General features: G+C 39.6%; 1 protein-coding gene across 4 annotated transcripts in view; it reads left to right on the forward strand.

The window, feature by feature from the left end:
• Ripk1 (receptor (TNFRSF)-interacting serine-threonine kinase 1) overlaps positions 1–20,544 on the forward strand; it is a 42,062-nt gene that overhangs the window by 12,557 nt on the left and 8,961 nt on the right. For all 4 annotated transcript variants that reach the window (XM_013016724.1, XM_013016725.1, XM_013016723.1 and 1 more), the window contains 7 exons: positions 348–504; positions 3,028–3,165; positions 4,719–4,947; positions 7,468–7,617; positions 16,467–16,543; positions 18,691–18,781; positions 19,573–20,136. In XM_013016724.1, the coding sequence (XP_012872178.1) occupies positions 348–504; positions 3,028–3,165; positions 4,719–4,947; positions 7,468–7,617; positions 16,467–16,543; positions 18,691–18,781; positions 19,573–20,136 (1,406 nt within the window). The remainder of the gene's footprint in view (positions 1–347; positions 505–3,027; positions 3,166–4,718; positions 4,948–7,467; positions 7,618–16,466; positions 16,544–18,690; positions 18,782–19,572; positions 20,137–20,544) is intronic.

Genomic DNA, 20,544 nt, shown 5'->3' on the forward strand with positions numbered 1-20,544 from the left:
CTCTCCTGCCTGGGCTGGCTTTGAACCGCGATCCTCAGATCTCAGCCTCCTGAGTAACTAGGATTATAGGCATGAGCCACCAGCGCCCGGCCACAGTCCTTTTTTTTTTATCAGCAATGTTGCTGCTGCCCCTATGCTCTTCATTCTTTGATTTCCATGTCTTGAGTGACCATTGCCATTTACTTGGATGGAAGGATAGAAAGATGGAGAACCCTTTCTATCTTCTAAGGCTTGCTCTCTATGCTGAAAAGAGATTAGAACAGACCAAGGTGTGATCAAAGCATGTGTAATGTGATGAGCTATGGTAACCAGGGAGAATTGGCCCTTCCCACCTTTTCTGTCCATAGGTACAACCAAGCCCTCCTGGAGGAGGGGAAGATGATGCACAAACTGAATCACATTCGAGTAGTGAAGCTGCTGGGCATCATTATAGAAGAAGGGAACTACTCTCTGGTGATGGAATACATGGAGAAGGGCAACCTGATGCATGTGCTGAAAGCCCAGGTAGAAGATACCTCGCTATATTCCCCATCTACAATGCACTAGGGCTGGCCGCCTGTTATGGCTATCAATCAATGGGATGTTCATTTGTGACTTGCTACAAAAAAATAATCCCTTGGAGGATTACACCATAGTATGGATTTTCTGAAGTCAGCCTTCCTTAGATTTTCATTACCTCTCCCTGTCCTGGGGCCTATCTCCCCCTCCTCTCAGTGCCCCTGAAAGTTGGCTATGCCACCATTCCTAAGCTAATTTCTGTATCTTGGAATTGAGGTTGGCTTTTTAACATACCTTGCAGCCTCTTTATGATCCACAGTTCAGAGGTAGGCCTGTCTTCTGAAGCATATGAAATGCTATGGAGTATATATGTGACTAATAAGTAGGGGTTGACTGATGGAAGCATGCATATCTGACTGTGACAGCTGTTGATGGATGGAAGCATGGTCACTATACATGACTGAAAGCTGTTGACTAACAGAAGCATGTAAAGTATTGATGGTTGTAACGCTATTGGTGGGAGCCCTGTTCCTGGCTGTGACAATCATTGGTTGATGGGAAGCATGTATACTATATATATATTTTTAAAAACCTATTATAAGTTAAATAGAGAACATAAGCCCCAACAAGAATAGACAAATCACAGACAATAGGCAGAAAAGCCTTAGCCAATATGATGCAGGCTAATAAAAGCAGGCAGGTAAGTACATGGAGAAATACTGTCAAGGGTTTTGTTAGAAAAACCCATAGTCTGCTGTAGAATAGAGAAGAGAGGTCCACCCCAACCAGGGATGGATAGAAAAGGCTTCCTGTCTGAAAGACAAGTAGAAGCTTTGAAGCAGACAACTGTTGAATGCATGTTTCAGGCAGGGACAATGCCATGCTTTGCAGAAATACAAGTCGATGGGTTTGGGTATGGCATAGATTACGTGTGAGAAATGCAGGATATGGCTGCCATAATTTATGGCCAATATTTCCCTTTTTCTATCTGCTTCTTCCAACTCTAGCTAGGTCCCCAGATCTCACTGGAAACCTCAAAAAACCCCTATGGAAATGACAAAAGAGGATCACATTGTATTATAATTTTCAGATTGTTCTTCTCTCCTAAGCCAGACAAGATTAGCTGCATGAAAGAAATGAAAATCTTGATTGAGAGAGAAGTCATTCAGAATCAGACCAGATAGAGTACACTATGTGGAGCTCATGAAAAAACGTCAGCCAGATTGCAGTAGCACAAGTGAGTAGGACCCAAGAGAGAAGCAAGAAGAGAGATGGGAGAGGGACATTTTGACTTTTGAATTTTTTCCCAACTCTGAAAGTGTACTAAGAAAAACAGAGGGAAAAAAACCTCTTCTGCCATTTAAAAGATATTTGTTATTCAAAATGAGGACTTGCTATGCTGGTTCCCCATGCTGATTGCAAACTTGAAAGCACGAGTGATCCTCCTGCCCCAGCCTTCCAAATAACTAGCTATAGGCATTCAGTCTTCTGCTGTTTTTTTACATAGTGATGGTTATATAGATTCTGTAGTTCATCTATATTATGAGTTAAATAGGGCTTCAGAGATAAGCTTGGGAATCTAACTTTCACCATTTTTTTCCTGTTAGGTTCATATAAATATTTTAGGAAAAAATTTATGTTTAAACTAGTTTCTCAGTTTAAAGAAAAGCTACAATTTGAGCACTAATAGAAATTGAAATTATTTATACTACCATTTATGGTGACCTAAACTGTCTGATAACACATCACCAAAGATGTTAATTCAATTCATCATGCTTTCAAATTATGCATGTAGCATGGATTTTTTTCATTTATAATCTGTGTGATTTTGTTTCTTTCATTTTTTTTCTCTTAACATTATTTCACATGTACTTTTCCCTGATATTATTCATGCATTTAATACAAGTAGCCGTATCATTATTATAATGAATGTGCCATAATGATGTACATTTGTTCATTTATATTCAGACACCATTCTAGTAATAAAAGTGCTATCCAAGGCCAGGCACCGGTGGCTCATGCCTGTAATCCTAGCTACTGAGGAGGCTGAAATCTGAGGATCACGGTTCAAAGCCAGCCCGGGCAGGAAAGTCTGTGAAACTCTTATCTCCAATAAACCACCAGAAAACTGGAAGTGGCGCTGTAGCTCAAGTGGTACAGCGCTCGCCTTGCACTGAAGAGCTGAGGGACAGTGCCCAGAGTTCAAGTCCACAACAGGAAAAAAAAAAGTGCTATCCAAAATTATACTAATAAGAGTAATAATGGTATGTCTTTGTTTGCAAGGAGCTTAATTTTATAGTATTTTATAGTTGCTACACAGTTGGAATAGACTTTTTGGTTTTGAACAGACAAAATATAGCACTAAATGCCCTTCAGCCCCTGAAATGGGACTTTTGGTGAATCATGACAGCAGCACTGCCAGGCCTCTCCAGGGAGGAGACCTGGAAGCTATCCTCACACTTACATCCACCAGTCTTCCATAGAATACTTGCCTTGTTTGCTTTATAGACTTACTGTCGCTTGTTTCAGGTCCGTATCCCACTTTCTCTAAAAGGAAGGATAATTATGGAGACCATTGAAGGAATGAGCTACTTACATGGAGAAGGTGTGATACACAAAGATCTGAAGCCTGAAAATATCCTTGTTGACAATGACTTTCACATTAAGGTAAAGCATTGGTCTACAGGCTTCTAGAAGGCTGAATAATTCCAGTTCCAACTTCCCACTATGAATCCATTCTCCTAGATGATAAAAGAAGACCTAGCTTCAAGGCCCTGTAGAATTGGGAGATTACCAAGGAGGTAACTGTTAGATCTTTAAGGGAGGATTAGAAATGAATGGGGTAAGTCAGAAAACCTCTATGCTAGATTTTGTTTCCATCTCCATCAGGCTTTGAAGGTTGCCCTTGTTCACCCTGGAGTGGGCTGTGTGCCTTGTCAATTTCCCCAGCTTTGTGAGGCTAAGACTCCTCTCTGGAATTCAAGAGATTGTGGACTATGGTTGTGAAAATCCTCAGAACTCAGCCTGAGAGAGTCAAGTAAATTGACTGCTTGGGGATCAAAACCCTCTGGTTTGATGAGCACTTGCCTAGTGCATGGGAGGTCCTGAATTCACTCTGCCACTTCAAAACAACGACCTTTGCCATACAAACAGCTAATTTAAATTATTTGTTTTCTTCCATCTGCACTGGAAAATATCTATTTCCTTTTGAAAATTGCTTCCATTGTAGAATATGGGAAGAAGGAAAGGGATCTTGCTTTGTTCATTTAAGGTCTAGATTAACTATGATAAGCAAGCAGCACATCTAACTGATTTGAGCAGCTTAAATTCTAGAAAAGAGTCAAGGAGTGTAAATCACTGGTAGAGCCCTGAATTCCATCTCCAAAAATCACACCAAAACAAAAGAAAAAAAAGAACCTGAAAAAGAAAGTGTCTGGTCAAGGACCTCAGCATCTGCCTGGAGGATTCTACTTCTGATGTTGAGTCTTGGAAAGATTTTTATTTCAGAGCCTTGAAAGAAGGTTCCTTCTACTAATTAATGACATCTCTTATTCTGGGTTAAAATCAGCACTTTAGATATTCCTATTGTAACTTGTCTCCAAATTCCTGCTTGGACTTTTGGAAATAAAAGTGGACCTGGCATGTGTGATACTCCTTTAACTGTCCTGTTCTGGATTTTGTTCCATACTTTTTCTTTTCTGTGTCTGAACTTGATGATTTTCTGCTTTTCTGTCCATTTGGTTTCTTCTTCCCTGTCCTATCTTCTTAGGTTCAGGCTACCAACTCCAATCCAAACAAGCAGACCATAGTTGTTATCCTCCACAGTGTCTCTGGGATCTTTTGGAAACTCACATCCAAGACCTCTGGATCCTATATGGGAATAGAAGGTGTGGTACCCAATCTCCATCTGTTCCCTACGTACACTGAGAAGAAAATCACATTTTTGCCTAGCCTGAGAAACAGAAAACAAATTAGAACTATGTTCTGTTTGCCTCTCATTGCATATAAATAGAGATAACAGAATTTCAGATGGATATTTCTTGGGGGGAGATGTTCCAGATATGTGAGCAAATACTACTAACTTCTATGAGTCTGTTCAGAGGAAGCTGTTTTATATCTGCGCAGTGCAACCACTTATCTCATACTCATATTTTAAATGTAAAGTCCAATTTGCTGGTCACCTTCACACAATAACCGCAGTGGCTCAACTTCTCTTACAGATAGCTGATCTCGGTGTTGCTTCCTTTAAGACCTGGAGCAGGTTGACTAGAGAGGAACACAATGAACAGAGGGAAGCGAGCAGAACCTCTAAGAAAAATGGTGGCACCCTCTACTACATGGCCCCTGAGCACCTGAATGACATCAATACAAAGCCCACGGAGAAGTCAGATGTGTACAGCTTTGGCATCGTTCTTTGGGCAATATTTGCAAATAAAGAGCCATATGAAAGTAAGACATATGTACAGGATGTACTTTGATATTAATCAGAACTATTGCATGAAATAATGGCCTTCAGTGAAATTGTTGAAGATTTAGAATTGTTGGTTCCTTTCATGGCAGTCTGTGGTTTCTTTGGGCTACTCCCACATCTGATTTATTCACTGTCATTTCCTTACCAGCCACACACCAGTGCCTGAAACACAGGAGGTGCTCAGTTTGAATGAGTGATCTCGTTAGGAATGAGAGATGATTAGGTGAATAGGAGCTTTCATAATTTGGCTGAGTTTGGGAAGTGCTGGGAAGTGTCAAGATTCTTCCTGGGTAGAGACTGCTTGATTCTGCATATGAGGAATTTTATACCAAAAGAACATAGTACATACTTTCATTCATTCACTGCCTCCTTTATTCCAGAATTAACTTTTTCCAGTACCAGTGTGGCAATTCAGTCAGCATAGTTTAAGAGGAAAATAGATACATAAGTAGTTCTTCTTCAGTTTGTGAAGTGTGTGAATGAATGGATGTTCTCATACCCTTTCTTTCTGCATGATTATCCAGTGCTGTGGATGCTGAGGTTTCAGGACCATCTCTTATTGATACCTGTTCAATCTCTACCCCGGGCTTTGATAGACACTTGCCTGTTTAATCCATTACTTATATCCATAACTTACATCCCCCAAACAAGTTTCTAAGCATGTGGTGCTTACTTTGTAGTACCTCCAGCTTTGTTTTTCTCATTGTGTTCCTACCCACAAGCTTAGCATCATTTCATACTTAACCTTGTCCTCCTCACCCACATGCAGTAAGTCCCAAGACACTGTAAATTCAACTATGACTATATCTAGAATCCTGATCTACCTACTTCTCTCTGTCCCCACTAGCTCTGACCCCTTGTTTCGGCTGCAGGCTCCACGTGCATACCTCCATCCTGAAAGCAAATAAGACCCCGTGTGTGTGTGTGTGTGTGTGTGTGTGTGTGTGTGTGTGTGTGTGTGTAAGTGAGAGAGAGACAGACAGACACAGACTTTACTTTGTTTTTTCATATTTTTAATTGCTATTATAAATGTGATGTAGAGGAGTTACAGTTACATAAGTCAGGTAATGAGTACGTTTCTTTTTGGACAATGTCACCCCTTTCCTCATTCTCTCCCAGGTTTTCCCTCATGTTGGCACCCAGAAGTCTCATTGTTTATTTCTGTTTTTATTTGTTATTGTTATCATAGAGGTGGTATACAGAGGGATTACAGTGATATAAGTCATGTAACAGTGTCGCCTTTTTCTTGTTAGCTCCCAGTTTGTCCCTCCTGCCCCCCCCCACAGATTGTTTATTTCATTTTCAACATAGTGTTTAGTGAGTATCACCAGTGTGTTTATTCACCCTCATGGTCCCCTCTAACAAGTTGCATTGTATTTTTGCTGAAGGGTCTTGCTTTATGCCTGAGCAGGCTGCCATCTTCTTACTTGTGCTTCCCACACTGGGGAGGATGACAGGCATTCATCATTGCAACCCGCCACTGTGCTTCTCCTGTAGCTGAGAAAACAGGCACTGGCCACTGTGTTCAGCGTTGGCTCAGATGCAATCTGGTGAACCTTTTGTGTGGGCCAAACTGTGATCCCCTGCTCTCCACTTTCCAAGTAGCTAGAATTACAGGCTTGAGCCACTGAGCCCAACTTAACTCATCTATTTAAAGTTTTTCCAAGAGTCCCCATAGCCTTTACAATACAGTTCAGATTTCTTGGTACAAGGTTTGAGGCCCTTTCTGAGCTGACCATTGCATCTCTCTCCTGCCTCATTTCTGATCTGTTGCTTTCCTGCTTTCTTTGTGTGGAATCCTCCTGTCTGAGAATTCCTTCTTTGTTCCTTCCCTAGAAAATGCGTGTTTATTTTTTTTTTTGGACTCAAGAAAGTCTTCTCGTTTTGAATTTGTGGATTCATAACATTTGGAAAAGCATGACACATACTATACAATCTCAGTTACTTCAAAGGGATTGACGATTGTATATGGAAGATCTATGTCCAACTGAACTGCTATGGCAGTAATACTTTGCTTGTTGCCTACATAGGTTTTCTATGGTACCACTGTTAAATTATGGTTACTTAAAAAAAAGAAAGGAAGTCTTCTTAGACCTTCTATGCCAGACAAGATTGTGCTATCAGAACCCCTTGTGCTTAATTGTAGAAGACTAGTTATCACATGTACTGTATTTTAAGTCATTCTCATTAAACAGAGTTTTATCTAAGGAAGGACTTCCTGCATTTTCCATTGACTAAGATCACATAATACTATTTGTTTTACCCAGAAAATTCAGCTCTTTTATGAGGAAGCGGTTTTGTTCTGTAATTTACCTTTCTTCTACAGAAATTAAGATGTTGTTGACCATCTGTACAGTGGACTGGGCAGCTCCTTGGCACAGGCCATTCCTAGCACACCCTGGGCAGAGACAAATGAACATACTGTTTACATTCTGTATTCCTGCTTAAGAGAAAAGTGGACCTAAAAGCCTCAGCTTATGCTTCTCTTTGCTTTCTAGATGCCATCTGTGCAGAGCAGCTGTTAACATGTATAAAATTTGGGAACAGGCCAGATGTGGATGACATCATTGAGTACTGCCCCAAGGAGATCATCAGCCTTATGGAGCTCTGCTGGAAGGCAGACCCAGAAGGGCGGCCAACATTTCCTGGTGAGAATATCTTTGTGATTATGTGGGATACATGGTGCTGTTCCTATGTAAGATGCCCCCCGTCAGGAGCTTGGTTTGAGGCTTCAGAAAACCAAGCTTTACTTTACTTGTGAGTTCTACTTTACTTCACTGATTTCTAGATATCAAGCACTTTGTTCAATGAAAAGGTGTCAGTCCTCTCAAAGCACAAAGATATGTAGGGGCTTTCATCTCTTTTCCCTGTTTCTGAGTTCACATATTTTATTGTGTTAAACTCTACATAACAAAATAAAATGAAATACACATAACATAAAATTGAACATCATAGCTAATTTTAAGCATATAGTCCTGCTGAAGTAAGCCCATTCCATTCTTGTACATCCTTCACCAACCATCCATTTCCAGTACTTTTTCACTCCAAATGGAAGCTACCACGAAAGCAATGACTCCACATTCCCCTTGCAACCCTTGGCAACCACATTCTACTTCCTGTCTGAGTGCTGTAGCACCTTGTATACATAGAATAACACGGTGTTTGTCCTTTGCATTGATGTATTTCACTTAACATACAGTGCTTAAGGTTCCAACAGGGAACCTTGTTGTAGCCTGTATCAGAATTTCCTATTTGTAACTGAATACTACTCCATTTTAGTATGGACCCCATTTTCTTTATCCATTTGTTGACAGACACTTAAGTTCTCAGCTGGCTTTCCTATTTCCTAACTTCTCATCTTTTCCTTCCCATACTCTTGTTTCTCTGTCATCTTTAGGAATGTATTTTGTCATTTCAGTTGGCCTTGTAGTAGAGAGAAGAAAGGAGGCAAAGATATTGTCCATGTCCTTCAACCTCTTCCCATCCCCCTGGATTACCTAGGAGTAGGGCAAAGAAAGAATCAGTAAAACAGATATACTGGGAAGGAACTAAGAAAGCTGCAAAGCATTTTGTTGTCATATTGCTGTGAGAGAAAAAAGGCCCCATCCACTCCTACCACTAAAAATGTCAAGGGGTGCTTTGGCTTAGCTGCCCACTTATCTATCAGCCTTTGGTTTGTGTCTTGGTTTTGTCTGTTCTTATGCCTTTTCACTGTCTAAAATGAGGTATTGAGGTGAGGGTAATTCATTTGCACTCACAGGGAATAGTGAGAAGAGGTATCATACACACTAACTCACTTCCCCACAGTGGTACCAGCTTGCAGAACTAGATTCACTACCACAACGAGTGTCCTGATGTTGGTGCAATCAGGTATAGGACATTCCCATCCCACAGACAGATCCCTTGTAGCTTTAAACCTACTTTTTTCCTTCCTGCCCTACTCCCACCACCTCTGACACCCACTAACCCATTCTGCATTCTTGAATGTTTTTCATTTCAGCAATAATGTTAATTGAATATGGCTCAACTGTGTTCCATTCCAGTGAGTCATCAGGTCATTGCATGGATAGATATACATCATTCCTCTTCACGTACTAACTATTCCGTGGTGTGCATGCACTGCATATCGTTTAACTACTTACTCCTTGGAACATTTGTTGCCTGCTTTTGACTGTTGGTACCCAAGCTGATGTGCATTTTTATGTTCATGTTTTTTGTGTAAATGTAAATTTTTCTTTATCTGGAACAAATACCCAAGAATGAAGTAGCTGAGGTGTATAGTTTTATAAGAACCTGCCATACTGTTTTCCACAGTGGCTATACTTGTATTCCTACCAGCAATGTGTAAGTCACCCAGGTTCTCTATCTTTCTTAGCACTTGTTGGTGTCAGTATTTTTATTTTAGCCATTCTGTGGAGGAATATAGCAATGCATCCCAAATAGGTAGGATCTCTGCCTCCGTACGTGGTAGTCAGGCTTGAGCTGCCACACTTGACTATTGATGGCTTGTTTTGAATGTTTTCATACATTTTATATATTACTTCTTTCTCAGCTCTCTGGTTTACAAATGTTTTCTTCCTATCTATAGATTGTTTTTTATCATCCTCCTAGTAAGATTATTTATTGAGTTAGAAGTTCTCATTTTGATGAAATCTAGTTTAATACTTCCTTTCCCAGATTTTGCTTTTGTATTAAGTCATGGAACACTGTCAGATTAGAGTCCAAAGATTGTCTTCTATGTTTCATTTTAAAATTCTTAGAGTTTTATATTTAAGCCATGTTAAGCATTTAACAGTCAATGTTAAGTCAATTTGAAAGACATGCTAACAGAAAACAAATGGCATAGAAATAGTGTTTATATTTCTCACCAGTTATGGGATTTATATCATATTGGAAAAAAATACCATGATCCATTCTACATTAACTTTGTATATAAAGTTAAGACATTGTTAGGTCAGCATGCTTTTTGTTTTTTCTCTTTTTCTTTCTTTCTTTCTTTTTTTGCCTATGAATTTCCAATTGCTCCAGCACCATTTGTTGGAAATCTTTTCTTCATTGATTGCTTTTCTCTTGGTTAAGTGTAGAATGTTTGTGCAGGTCAATTTCTTTTCTTTCTTTTTTTTTTTTTGGATGGGGAACTAGTACTAGGCCTTGAACTTAGGGCCTATTCTCTCACATGACTTTTTCATTCACAATGATATTCTACTACTTGAGGTACACCTCCAATCCAGCTGCTGATTAATTGGAGTCTCATAGACTTCTCTGCCTAGGCTGGCTGTTTTTCTGCCTGAACTGCAGTTCTCAGATCTCATATCTAGCCTGCTTGTAGCTGTAATTACAAACATGAGCCACTGGCACCCAAATGTGCAAGTCTGTTTCTAGATTCTCTGTTCTCTCACCCTACCAGTCCCCAGAGGCTTGATTAATAGAGCAGTGTGGTAAGTGTGGAGACTGGTCAGCAGTCTTTCTAACCCCCTTTATTCTAGATGTTTTAAGATTCTTTTTTTCAAAAAATTTTCATGCCAAGTAGTTAAGTTGATGTTCGTATTAGGTAGCATCAGTTGTTGTAAATAACTTAATATACGATCTAGATAATGTCATTGCAAGTGTGAACATTTGCTGGTAAACACCACAGCTAGATTATTTGCTGAGAAAGGTTCTCAGTAACTTTATGATCTAGATAATGTGTAGAATGGTATTAATTCTTGAAAAGGTTACTTTAATTCTCCTGTGATCCATGGACCTGGAGATTTGGGAGAGGGACAAGGTTTTAATCATTAATACAAAATCATTATGAGTTGAGATGATCTGTATTTTTCTTTTCTTTCTTTTTTCTTTATCTTAGTGACAGTACTTTGGTTTGAACTTAGGGCTTTGTGCATGCCAGATAGGCATTTTACCACTTCAGACACACTCCCAAGCTCTTTTGTGTTCTAGTTAAGTTTTTAGATATGGTCTTATGCTTGATTCCTTCAAATGGGATCAGATCACAATCCTACCAATGCCTCGAACATAACTAAGATTACCATCATGTGCCTCACAGCCAGCCCAAGATGATCAGTTTCTCATTGGGGTAGTTGTGATAAGTTAGCATTTTTTGAGCAAATGGTCCATTTTGTCTATGTTGTCAAGTTTATGTATATAAAGTTGATTTTAATATCCTCATATTTTCATATTTAGAGTCTAGAGGAATATGGACCTTCACTTGAAATTTTCACAATTTGTATCTGCACTTTTACCTTTTTAGTCTTGCAATATGGATTTTATTAATGTTCTCAAAGAGCTATATTTTGATTATTTTGTCTATCATTTTTCTGCTCTTTATTACTTCTACTTGTTTTGGGCTTTATTTTCTAGGTTTAAGGTAGGTACTTGTAATATTGATTTGAGACATGTCTTTTCTAATAATTTGTTGCAATAAATTTCCCTCTCAGACCTGCTTTAGTTGTGTCTCACAATTTTTGGGGGGAGGTGGGGGGTAGGTCATTCATGGGGCTTAAACTCTGGGCCTGGGCGCTGTCCCTCAGTTCCTTCACTCAAAGCTAGCAATCTACCACCTGAGCCACAGCGCCACTTCCGGTTTTCTGGTGGTTTATTGGAGATAAGAGTCTCACTGACTTTGCTTCCTGGGCTGACTTTGAACCATGATCCTCAGATCTCAGCCTCCTGAGTTGCTAGGATTACAGGCCTCCAGCACCCGACATGTCTCACAATTTTTTTTACATGTTGTTTTTTTAATACATTTTTAATATTTTTAATATCCTGTGTGACTTTTTGATTCCTGTATTATTAGAAGTGTAATGTTATGTTTCCAATTATTTGGAGATTTTCCTGTCATTTTACTGGGCTTGATTCTATTGTGGTGAAAAGATATGTTCTATGTGCTTCAATTTGGTTAGGGTTGCCTTATGGCCAAGGTCTTGACTGTTTGGCATAAGTTCTGTAGACACATGAGAGTAATATTTGGGTCTTCTCTTCAGGTTGGTGAAATGTCTACTAAATTTGATTAAATCCTGTTGGTTGTTTTATCCTTCTGTGTCTTTGCTGACTTATTGTCTAGCTGTTCATTCAGTTATAGAGAGAAGGATGTTCATGTTCCACATATAATTGTAAAGTTATATTTCTGTTTTTAATTCTGTCTCTTGGTTGGTGCATCCACATTTAGAATTTTTATATCATCTTGGTGGACTGATCCTTTTGTCATTATGTAAATATCCCTGTCTGTCTGTACTATCTTTATTGCTGTAGTTCAAGATGTTATTCAAGATTAATCAAACTGCTCTGCTTTTCCCTTGATTAATATATCTTTTCTATTGTTCTATGTTTAAGTTCCCTGAGGCATTTTGTTGAAGTGAGTTTTTTATGACAACATACATTTGGGTCATGTTTTCTAAATCTCTTCTGCCAATCCTGTCTTTTGTTTGGTGTATTTAGACCATTTGCATTTAATTTACTTATTGGTATATTAGTATTTAAGTCTACCACTTTAGTTTGCTTTCTGTTTGTGCTTACTGTCTTTTACATATGCTTTCATAGATGTTTTATATTAGTAAACTTTCCATTGCTGTAATAAAATGTATGAAATAATCAACTTACAAAGAGAAAAAGGAGTTTTATCTTAATTTCAGTCTTTGGCTGGTTAGTCCCATTCCTTTTATGCCCATGGTGAGGTAGGAACAGAAAATTTAGTAAATTCATTTCATGTTCTGGCATGCATAAGAGAAAAACAATTTTTTAAAAGCACTCACAGAATTTGGGAAATTATGTAATCACTTAACCACAATTAAAAAAAAAAAGAACCTCGGGAAGGTAGGGAGGGAAGGGATGGTAGGGGGAAAACAATGGAGGGGGTAACAATGCTCAATAGGAAGTGTACTCATTACCTTGTTCATGTAACTGTAACCCTCTGTATAGTATCTTTACAATAAAAATTTTTAAAAAAAGCACTCACAGGATTCAAGAAAATATTTATTATGTTTATTTTTGTATTATATTAATATAAGAATGAGCCAGATAGAAAAGATACATAAATAAAGCAAAGTATAGGTGAGGGGTGACATCTGTAGAGCTTCATTAGACCCATCACCTTCTCAGTCCCTCTGTGATACCAATCCAAAAAATGTATGACTTCTTATAGAGGTTGTATTATGTCAGCATGATTGATTAAATCAATGATCATTTTGGAGTTATAAGGAGGGTACCCAAGCGTTTTAGCTCTGTAATGTGGCTTTGTCTCTAGGGACCAGTCTGTTATGAAACTGTCTACTCTTCTAGCCACTGCCCCAAAGACACACTTATTCAGGAGCTATCAAGAATTAAATCAGGGACACAGGCTAAGTATTTATTTGTAATCTGAAAGGATTAATGAAAGGATCCATCACATCCATGCCAGGGGACCACGAGGAGGCAGGAAGGCACAGGAGAAAGATTATTACAAGGTTTATTAGAGGAGACTTATTTCTCCCATAGAGAGAGCACATGGCATCCTCCCCAGCAGGGTCTGGGGGTTAGGAAGTAAGGTAGATGGGAGTTCTGGTGGGTCTGGGTGGAGAGAGAGAGGGGCCAGCTGTATGGTAAGAACTCCAGGGCAGGGAGGGGGTCAGGTCTGAGTGGAGCTGAGGACCAAAGGTGGGCATAATGCTTACAGAGTCTCCTACTTGTGGGGCTGGGAAGGTGGCTCAGTGGTAGAGCACTTGCCTTGCATGCTTGAGGCCCTGGGTTCAATTCCTCAGCACCACATAAGCAGGGAAAAAAAGCCATAAGTGGCACTGTGGCTCAAGTGGTAGAGCACTAGCCTTGAGCTGAAGAGCTGAGGGACAGTGCCCAGGCCCAGAGTTCAGGCCCCACGACCGGACCAAAAAAAAAAAAGAATCTACTACATGTATTCTTCCTTCCTGAGTTTCCAAGGTGTCTTCTTTTATAATTGGATATTTTAGCCATTCTTCTAGAGTAATTAATGCTTTTACTTTTCCTCTGAGAATGTCTTGATTTTCCAGATATTTTAGAAGGACAGTTTTACTGAGTTTAGGATTCTGAATTGACAGTTCTATTTGAAGGATCCCACACATCCATGCCAGGGGACCATGCAGAGGCAGGCAAGCAGGCACAGGAGAAGATTATTATAAGGTTTATTAGAGGAGCCATATTTCCCCCAAAAGGGAGCACAGGGCCTCCATCCCTATCCAGGTAGCAAGAGAGGCTGAGAGATAGGAAGTAAGGTAGATGGGAGTTCAGGTGGGTCTGGGGGGAGAGAGGGAGGGGCCAGCTATATGGCTGGAACTCCAGGAATGGGAGAGGACCCAGGTGTGGGTGGAACTGAGGACCAAAGATGAGCATAATACTAATACTATTTTTTTCAGCACTAGGTAAATATTGTGGTACTTCATTTTAGCCACCATGGCTTCAAATTTTATCTGTCGTTGTAATCATGTGTGCTTTCTCTCCCATACACGATACTTTCCCTTGGAATTACTTTTCATGTTTTAGGTTTTCTTTTTCTTGTTTTGTAGAGATTTACTTATTCTTTGCCTTGGTGTGGATATTTTTTGGCATTTATTTGGCTTAGGTTTTGCTTAGTTTCTTGAATGTGTAGATCTATGTATCATGTCATGTTCCAGAATATTTAGCCATGAAAAGCTTTAGCTTTTCAGTTGTATTATTTCTTATGCACTCCTGGAACTAGGATGGCATAAATGCTAAATCTTACGTTATGTTCTACAGATTTCTGTGGCTCTACGTTTTTTTCTCAGTTAACTTTCTCCATCTCATTTGGATCAGGCAGTCTGGCATTCTCTATTACATTTCACTGATTATTTTTTCTTCCTCCATTTGGCTTTTAGGATCATGCACTATATGCTGAGTTTCTTGTTCTCGATATTGTATTCTTCATACTTAAAATTGATATATTTTGGTGAATTTTGTTGATTTTGTTATTGATGGGCATGAACCCAGGCTTTGAGCATGGTGAGCATACACTCTATTACTGTATTTAGACTTGTCCTCCTTCTTTGCTAAGACTTTCCATTCTTCCATGTATTTTAAGCAAGTTTGTAATTTCTTTGTAAACATTTTTTAATTGTGTCTACTTTGCCATTTGGGGGGCAATAAAACCAACATCTCTGTATTCTCAGTGTTGGTATCTATTGCCTTTATTCATGCTGTTAAGCATCTTTCTGGTTGTTGGTACAGTGAATGGTTTTCCATTGTGCCTTAGACTTTTCCTTCCTACATGGTGAGAGTCTGAACTTCCTTATTCCTCTGTTTTAGCTGAACTTGTTTTACCCTGGTCTGGCAGGAAGAATAGTGGTTATTACCTTACAAATGCCATGTAGAGGTAGAAATCCAGGTTTTCTGGTTCTCCTCATTGATACCAAAGATGGAGGTCCCTCAGGCCTACCAGATGGCAGAGGACATCCAGATCTCCATGAGACTTCCTCCAACATTTCCTTTGTGGAGAACAGAAAAAGAGTATCCTATTACTGTCATATGGGAACAAATGCCACGTTGCTCTTGTGGCCTACTGACCCCATAGGTGTGGAGTGACTCACTCCCAGCCATTAGGCTGAAAGGTTCAGGCTTCCTCTTTGGCAGTCTCTGACAGCAGCCTGGTGGGGGTTAATTGACTCTCCTGAGGGGAAGGTCCAAGATGTTCACTGGTCGGAGCTGGTGTGAGCTGGGAAGGAGTCACAGTTTGCTTCACGCTAGAATACAGACACTATGGATCAAAGGATTTCTATGTTAGTAGGCTGCCCCTAACTTAGTCCTGTGGCTAGAAGGAAGAGGCTGTATTGTTGTCTGTGCCTCTGGGTGTTTGTGCATTTCTAGCTTTTCAGCAGCAGCTCTGGGATTTAGGAGTCAAAGAAGAAATATAGGAACTCACTATTTGGTGTTTACTCAGACCTTCAGGCCTCAACTAATCTGCTTTCTTTTCTCCTGCTTACAAAACATCTATAGGTTTGTTTGAGATATATATATATATATATATATATATATATGTATAGATATAGATATATATATGTATATATACATATATATGTATGTGTGTATGTATATATATATATATGTATATATACATATATAGGGATTTTTGTTGTCCTTAGCAAGAAGAAGAAGCAAAGTACATCTGCTCCATCTTTTTGAAGTCTTATATTCCTTTTAAAGTAGCAAATGAAACCTTTCTCTCAGTTCTTATTCTGAGTATCCAACCCTCTCATAAACTTGATGCCAGATGGACAGAAACTTGGAGTTTGCCCATCTTGCATTGCTAAGGCTTTGCTAAACCTAGAGAGAGCCAAGTGTACACTGTTAGGTCAGAGGTTCAACTTCTATTGATGCTCTGGCCCTTGTTCTTTCTTCCTAGTGTTTCGGATGAACCGATAATTTGGAGCTTAAGACTTTATTTTAATGCTTTTATCACAGGTTAAGATAAGGAACTCAAAGAAAATATTTTTTATCTGTCTTCAAAATATGAAATTTAAAGAACAATTTTCTCACATAGGTATTGAAGAAAAATTTAGACCTTTGTATGACTGTCAGTTGAAAGGAAACATAGAAGCAGATGTAGAAAGTTTAAAGGTAAGTAATATGCTCAAAAATCAATATATCAAAGCATGTATAATCAATTGGAAAAAACAAAGCAGTGTAAATTGTTGCTAAGATTTGAAGTTAAAAAGCTTGGTGAACACATAAAACCAATTCAGCAGTTGTATTCAAGTACTGTCATATTTACAAACTCAGCTTGTTTCACTATCAAAATACAAGAAATGAAAAAATATATATGTCCATGTAAAGCCAAAACACAAAGTTACTGAAAAACAATGGAAAGGACTATAAGTGAAATTGCTATTTTGAAGTATTGTGTGGGTGTGCGTGCGCATGCACCCGTGCATAGACACCTGTTCTAGGGCTTCCCATAGTCCTGAGCCATACCTCAAGTTCTGGTTTTTTGCTGACTTATTGGAGATAAGAGTCTACTGGATTTGTCTAACCAGGCTGGCTTTGAACCACAGTTCTCAAATCTCAGCCTCCCAAGTTGCTAGTATTACAGGTATGAGCCACCAGAGTCCAGAAATTCTTAAACAGGCTGTGGGTAGTAGTATGTATGAAGCCTTAGGTTTGATTCCTAGCACTGAAGAGAAAAATCAGAAGACAGAATTGTATTTTCTGATATACAGCAGAAAAATGTTAAGCTAACTTTGAGTAAGAAGTACTAAAGGAGCAATAGACAGATGGGAGTAGTAATTTCGTTCATGCTCTCTAGATGTGTCACATCTTTACCAAAGTTAGCCTGTACCACAACACAATTCTGTTCATGCTTCCCATATAGCCAGGATGACAAACATATGCCCCAGGCTTTGTTCATTGGTTGAGATGAAAACTGTAATTCTGATCTCTACCTCATGAGTAGCATGGATTTTAGGCATGAGTTGCCATGCCCAGCCTTAGAAAATACTTTTATTTGAAAGCTAACAAAAACATTAAATATTAAGCTGGACACTGGTGGCTCATGCCTGTAATTGTAGCTACAGGAGGCTAAGATCGAGGCTCATGGTTCAAAGCCAACCCTGTCAGGAAAGTATGAGACTCTCATCTCCAGTTAACTACCAGAAAACTGGAGGTGGTGCTGTGGCTCAAAGTGGTAGAGGAATACCTTTGAGCAAAAAGAGCTTAGGGACAGCGCACATGTCTGGAGTTCTAAGACCTACAAGCAAAAACAAAACAAAACCCAAAACACTATATATTAAAAATTATAAAGTGCACTTTATTAGCGTACTTAGTATTTTAGTCTCAGATACATGTACCAGGAAAGAAGAAAGGCTACCAGATGCCAGTGGGTCGCACCTGTAAATTGTAGCTACTTAGGAGGCTGAGATCCAATGATTTTGGTTTGAAGCCAGCCTGGACAGGAATGTTTTTGAGACTCTTATCTCCAATTAACCACCCAAAACTTGGACATGGAGCTGTAGCTTAAGTGGTAGAGTGCTAGCCATGAGGAAAAAAGACAAAAAAAGAAAAAGTATCAGAGATAGCACATAGACTGAGTTCAAGCTCAGGAAAAAAGAAAGAAGGAAGAAGCAGAAGAGAAAGAGAAGGAGGAGCAGGAGGAAGAGGGGAAAGTGGTAAAAAGGGGGAGTGAGGGAGAGGGAGCAAGCGAAGTTCAAAGAAGAGCTGAAAAGTAGTGAAAATTGAATTAGCCAACCATATCTAAAGATAGCAAAATTAACCTGATGAAAATGAAGTAGTGACACTGAGTAGTGATAGATTAGTAAAGATGAAAACACCTGCTAGAGGACACAAAAAGGCAAGTGTTGCTTTTAAAGGCTGGTAAAATTGATCAGTTAAGCCTGATTGATTGATTAATTAAGCCTAATCTCTTGTTTTGTTTTGTTTTGTTTTGTTTTGCTTAAGAATGGCCTCAAACTGCTGTCCTTCTACTCATGTCTCCCACATAGCTGGGATTTACAAGTGTAAACCACTATACCTAGCTTGTTGCCTGGTAAACCACTATACCTAGCTTAGTGCTAAAAAAGAGTATCAAGAAGTTTTTGCCTAGACTGGTCCCTATCCATGATCCTCCTAATTTCTAGAGTAGTTTCTCAGTAGCTAGAACTGCAGGTCTGTGGATTACCATGCCCAGCCTAAGATCCATTCTTACAATAATTTTCTAGGACTCAATATTATCTCCTATTTACTAAAGTATGTATTTGTGTTCTTAATTATAGAAAGGATACCCAGACCAAAATTTACTTTTGAAGAGAATGCAGTCTCTCCAAATTGATTCTGTGGCATTACCACCAAGCAGATCAAATTCAGGTAACTAACGCTACAATTAAAATCTATTTCTAAGGTACTATTCAGACCCATATGGATGCAGAAGGAACTATAAAAATGAGCTTCTGCTATCAAGGAATTTAAGATATATTCTGGACACGCATTGTATGTCTTTGAAATATTAAATAGCTGCAGTGACCACAGTCATCAAGTGTCTTGAAACCAAGAAGCCTAATGTGTCTGACAGGGAGAAAGTGATGGCTTAGCAGAAAGAAGGGTACATATGTGAGAGCAAAGTCCTTGAGGTCATAGGTGACTACATCTATGTAAGCAGAGAGGTTGGTCTCACAGTCCAGCAGGGACGCTTTTCATTAGAAGAAAGGGAAAGACAGAGTGTAGTATATCTAAGCCACTTCTGTCTGCTCTGATGAAAATCATTTCACTTCATTTAAGCATCCTCCATCAAGTTCTGGTGATGACTCCCACTCCCACAAGGCATTATAGAATGAAAGCACTATGCCATGTGCAGAGGGCCCCGCTGCTTATTTGTGGGTCCACCCTCATTGCACTGGAACAACAACCCAAGTCCCTTTCCTCCCAACTCATCCCTCTGCTCACTCACTCTTCTGTGGCCCAGGATCATTTCCCCATGCTCCCTTACTACCAGCAGACTCTCTTACTGATTGTAAAACTGGTAGGACAAGGTCCAGTTACTAAAGAGACTTATTCCTTTCCTTTTCCTTCTTAGCATTTCACTGTAAAGGACAGATTTGTGATGCTGCTGTTTGAAATGCTTTGTGGAACTTATCTTGGTAATTTCCTCTCTGTAACAGAACAGCCTGGCTCACTGCATAGTTCTCAGGGACTAGAGATGGGTCCTGTGGAGGAGTCCTGGTTCTCTTCTTCTCTAGAGCTCCCACAAGAAGACACTGAGCCCAACCTGCAGCGAAAACTCCAGGAAGAGGCCAGCTATCATATCTTTGGCAACCGTATGGACAAACAGACAAAACTACAACCCAGACAGAATGTTCCTTACAGCAGAGAAGAGGAAAAGAAACGAAGGGTCTCCCATGACCCTTTTGCACAGCAGAGATCTTCAGGGAATGTGCCGAGCACAGGGGTAAAAGGTCTTGCTCATCTCAGTGCAACCAGTCATGGTAATGCCATACACCAATGGACAGGGCTCACCAGCCAACCCCAGGAACTATATTGGAACAGTGAGTTACATAATTTACCTGGGATTGGAACACAAGTTTTTGATCCAGGAGCAGCAGCTGCAGGAGTTTGGTACGGGCCAAATCCAAACCTAATGCATAATCTGAATATAACTCCAGTGCCTGAGACAAATATCTTAGGAAGCACACCCACCATTCCATATTGCCCCATGCCACCAACAGGTAAACAATCTTAATTTTTTTCTCTTCTGAAAGTAAGGCAGCCTATTTGCTGTATTATGATAGGCTGTACATTATCAGTGACGAATAACAGGTTTATTAAAGTCTTCAGCTCCCAAATATAACTGGCCATGTGGCAAGCTCGCCTTAGGCTACCATATGGTCTGGTCTTCAACTTTCAAATGAAGTTCATTTGGCTAAGGACCCATCCCAGCTGCCATAATTGTTAGGGTTCAGAACCTTTGTAAGTGACAGGCATCTTACATTCTCCCTGAATGACCTCACTCTCTGATAAATGTTTAGATATTTGCTTGTCTCTTTTATCTTGCTTGCTGTTCCCTGAGGAAAATTAGTCTCACATACTTTTTTTTTTTTTGGTCCGGTCGTGGGGCCTGAACTCTGGGCCTGGGC

Source organism: Dipodomys ordii, unplaced genomic scaffold (assembly GCF_000151885.1).
Source record: "Dipodomys ordii isolate 6190 unplaced genomic scaffold, Dord_2.0 Scaffold32, whole genome shotgun sequence".
Taxonomy (NCBI): Eukaryota; Metazoa; Chordata; class Mammalia; order Rodentia; family Heteromyidae; genus Dipodomys; species Dipodomys ordii.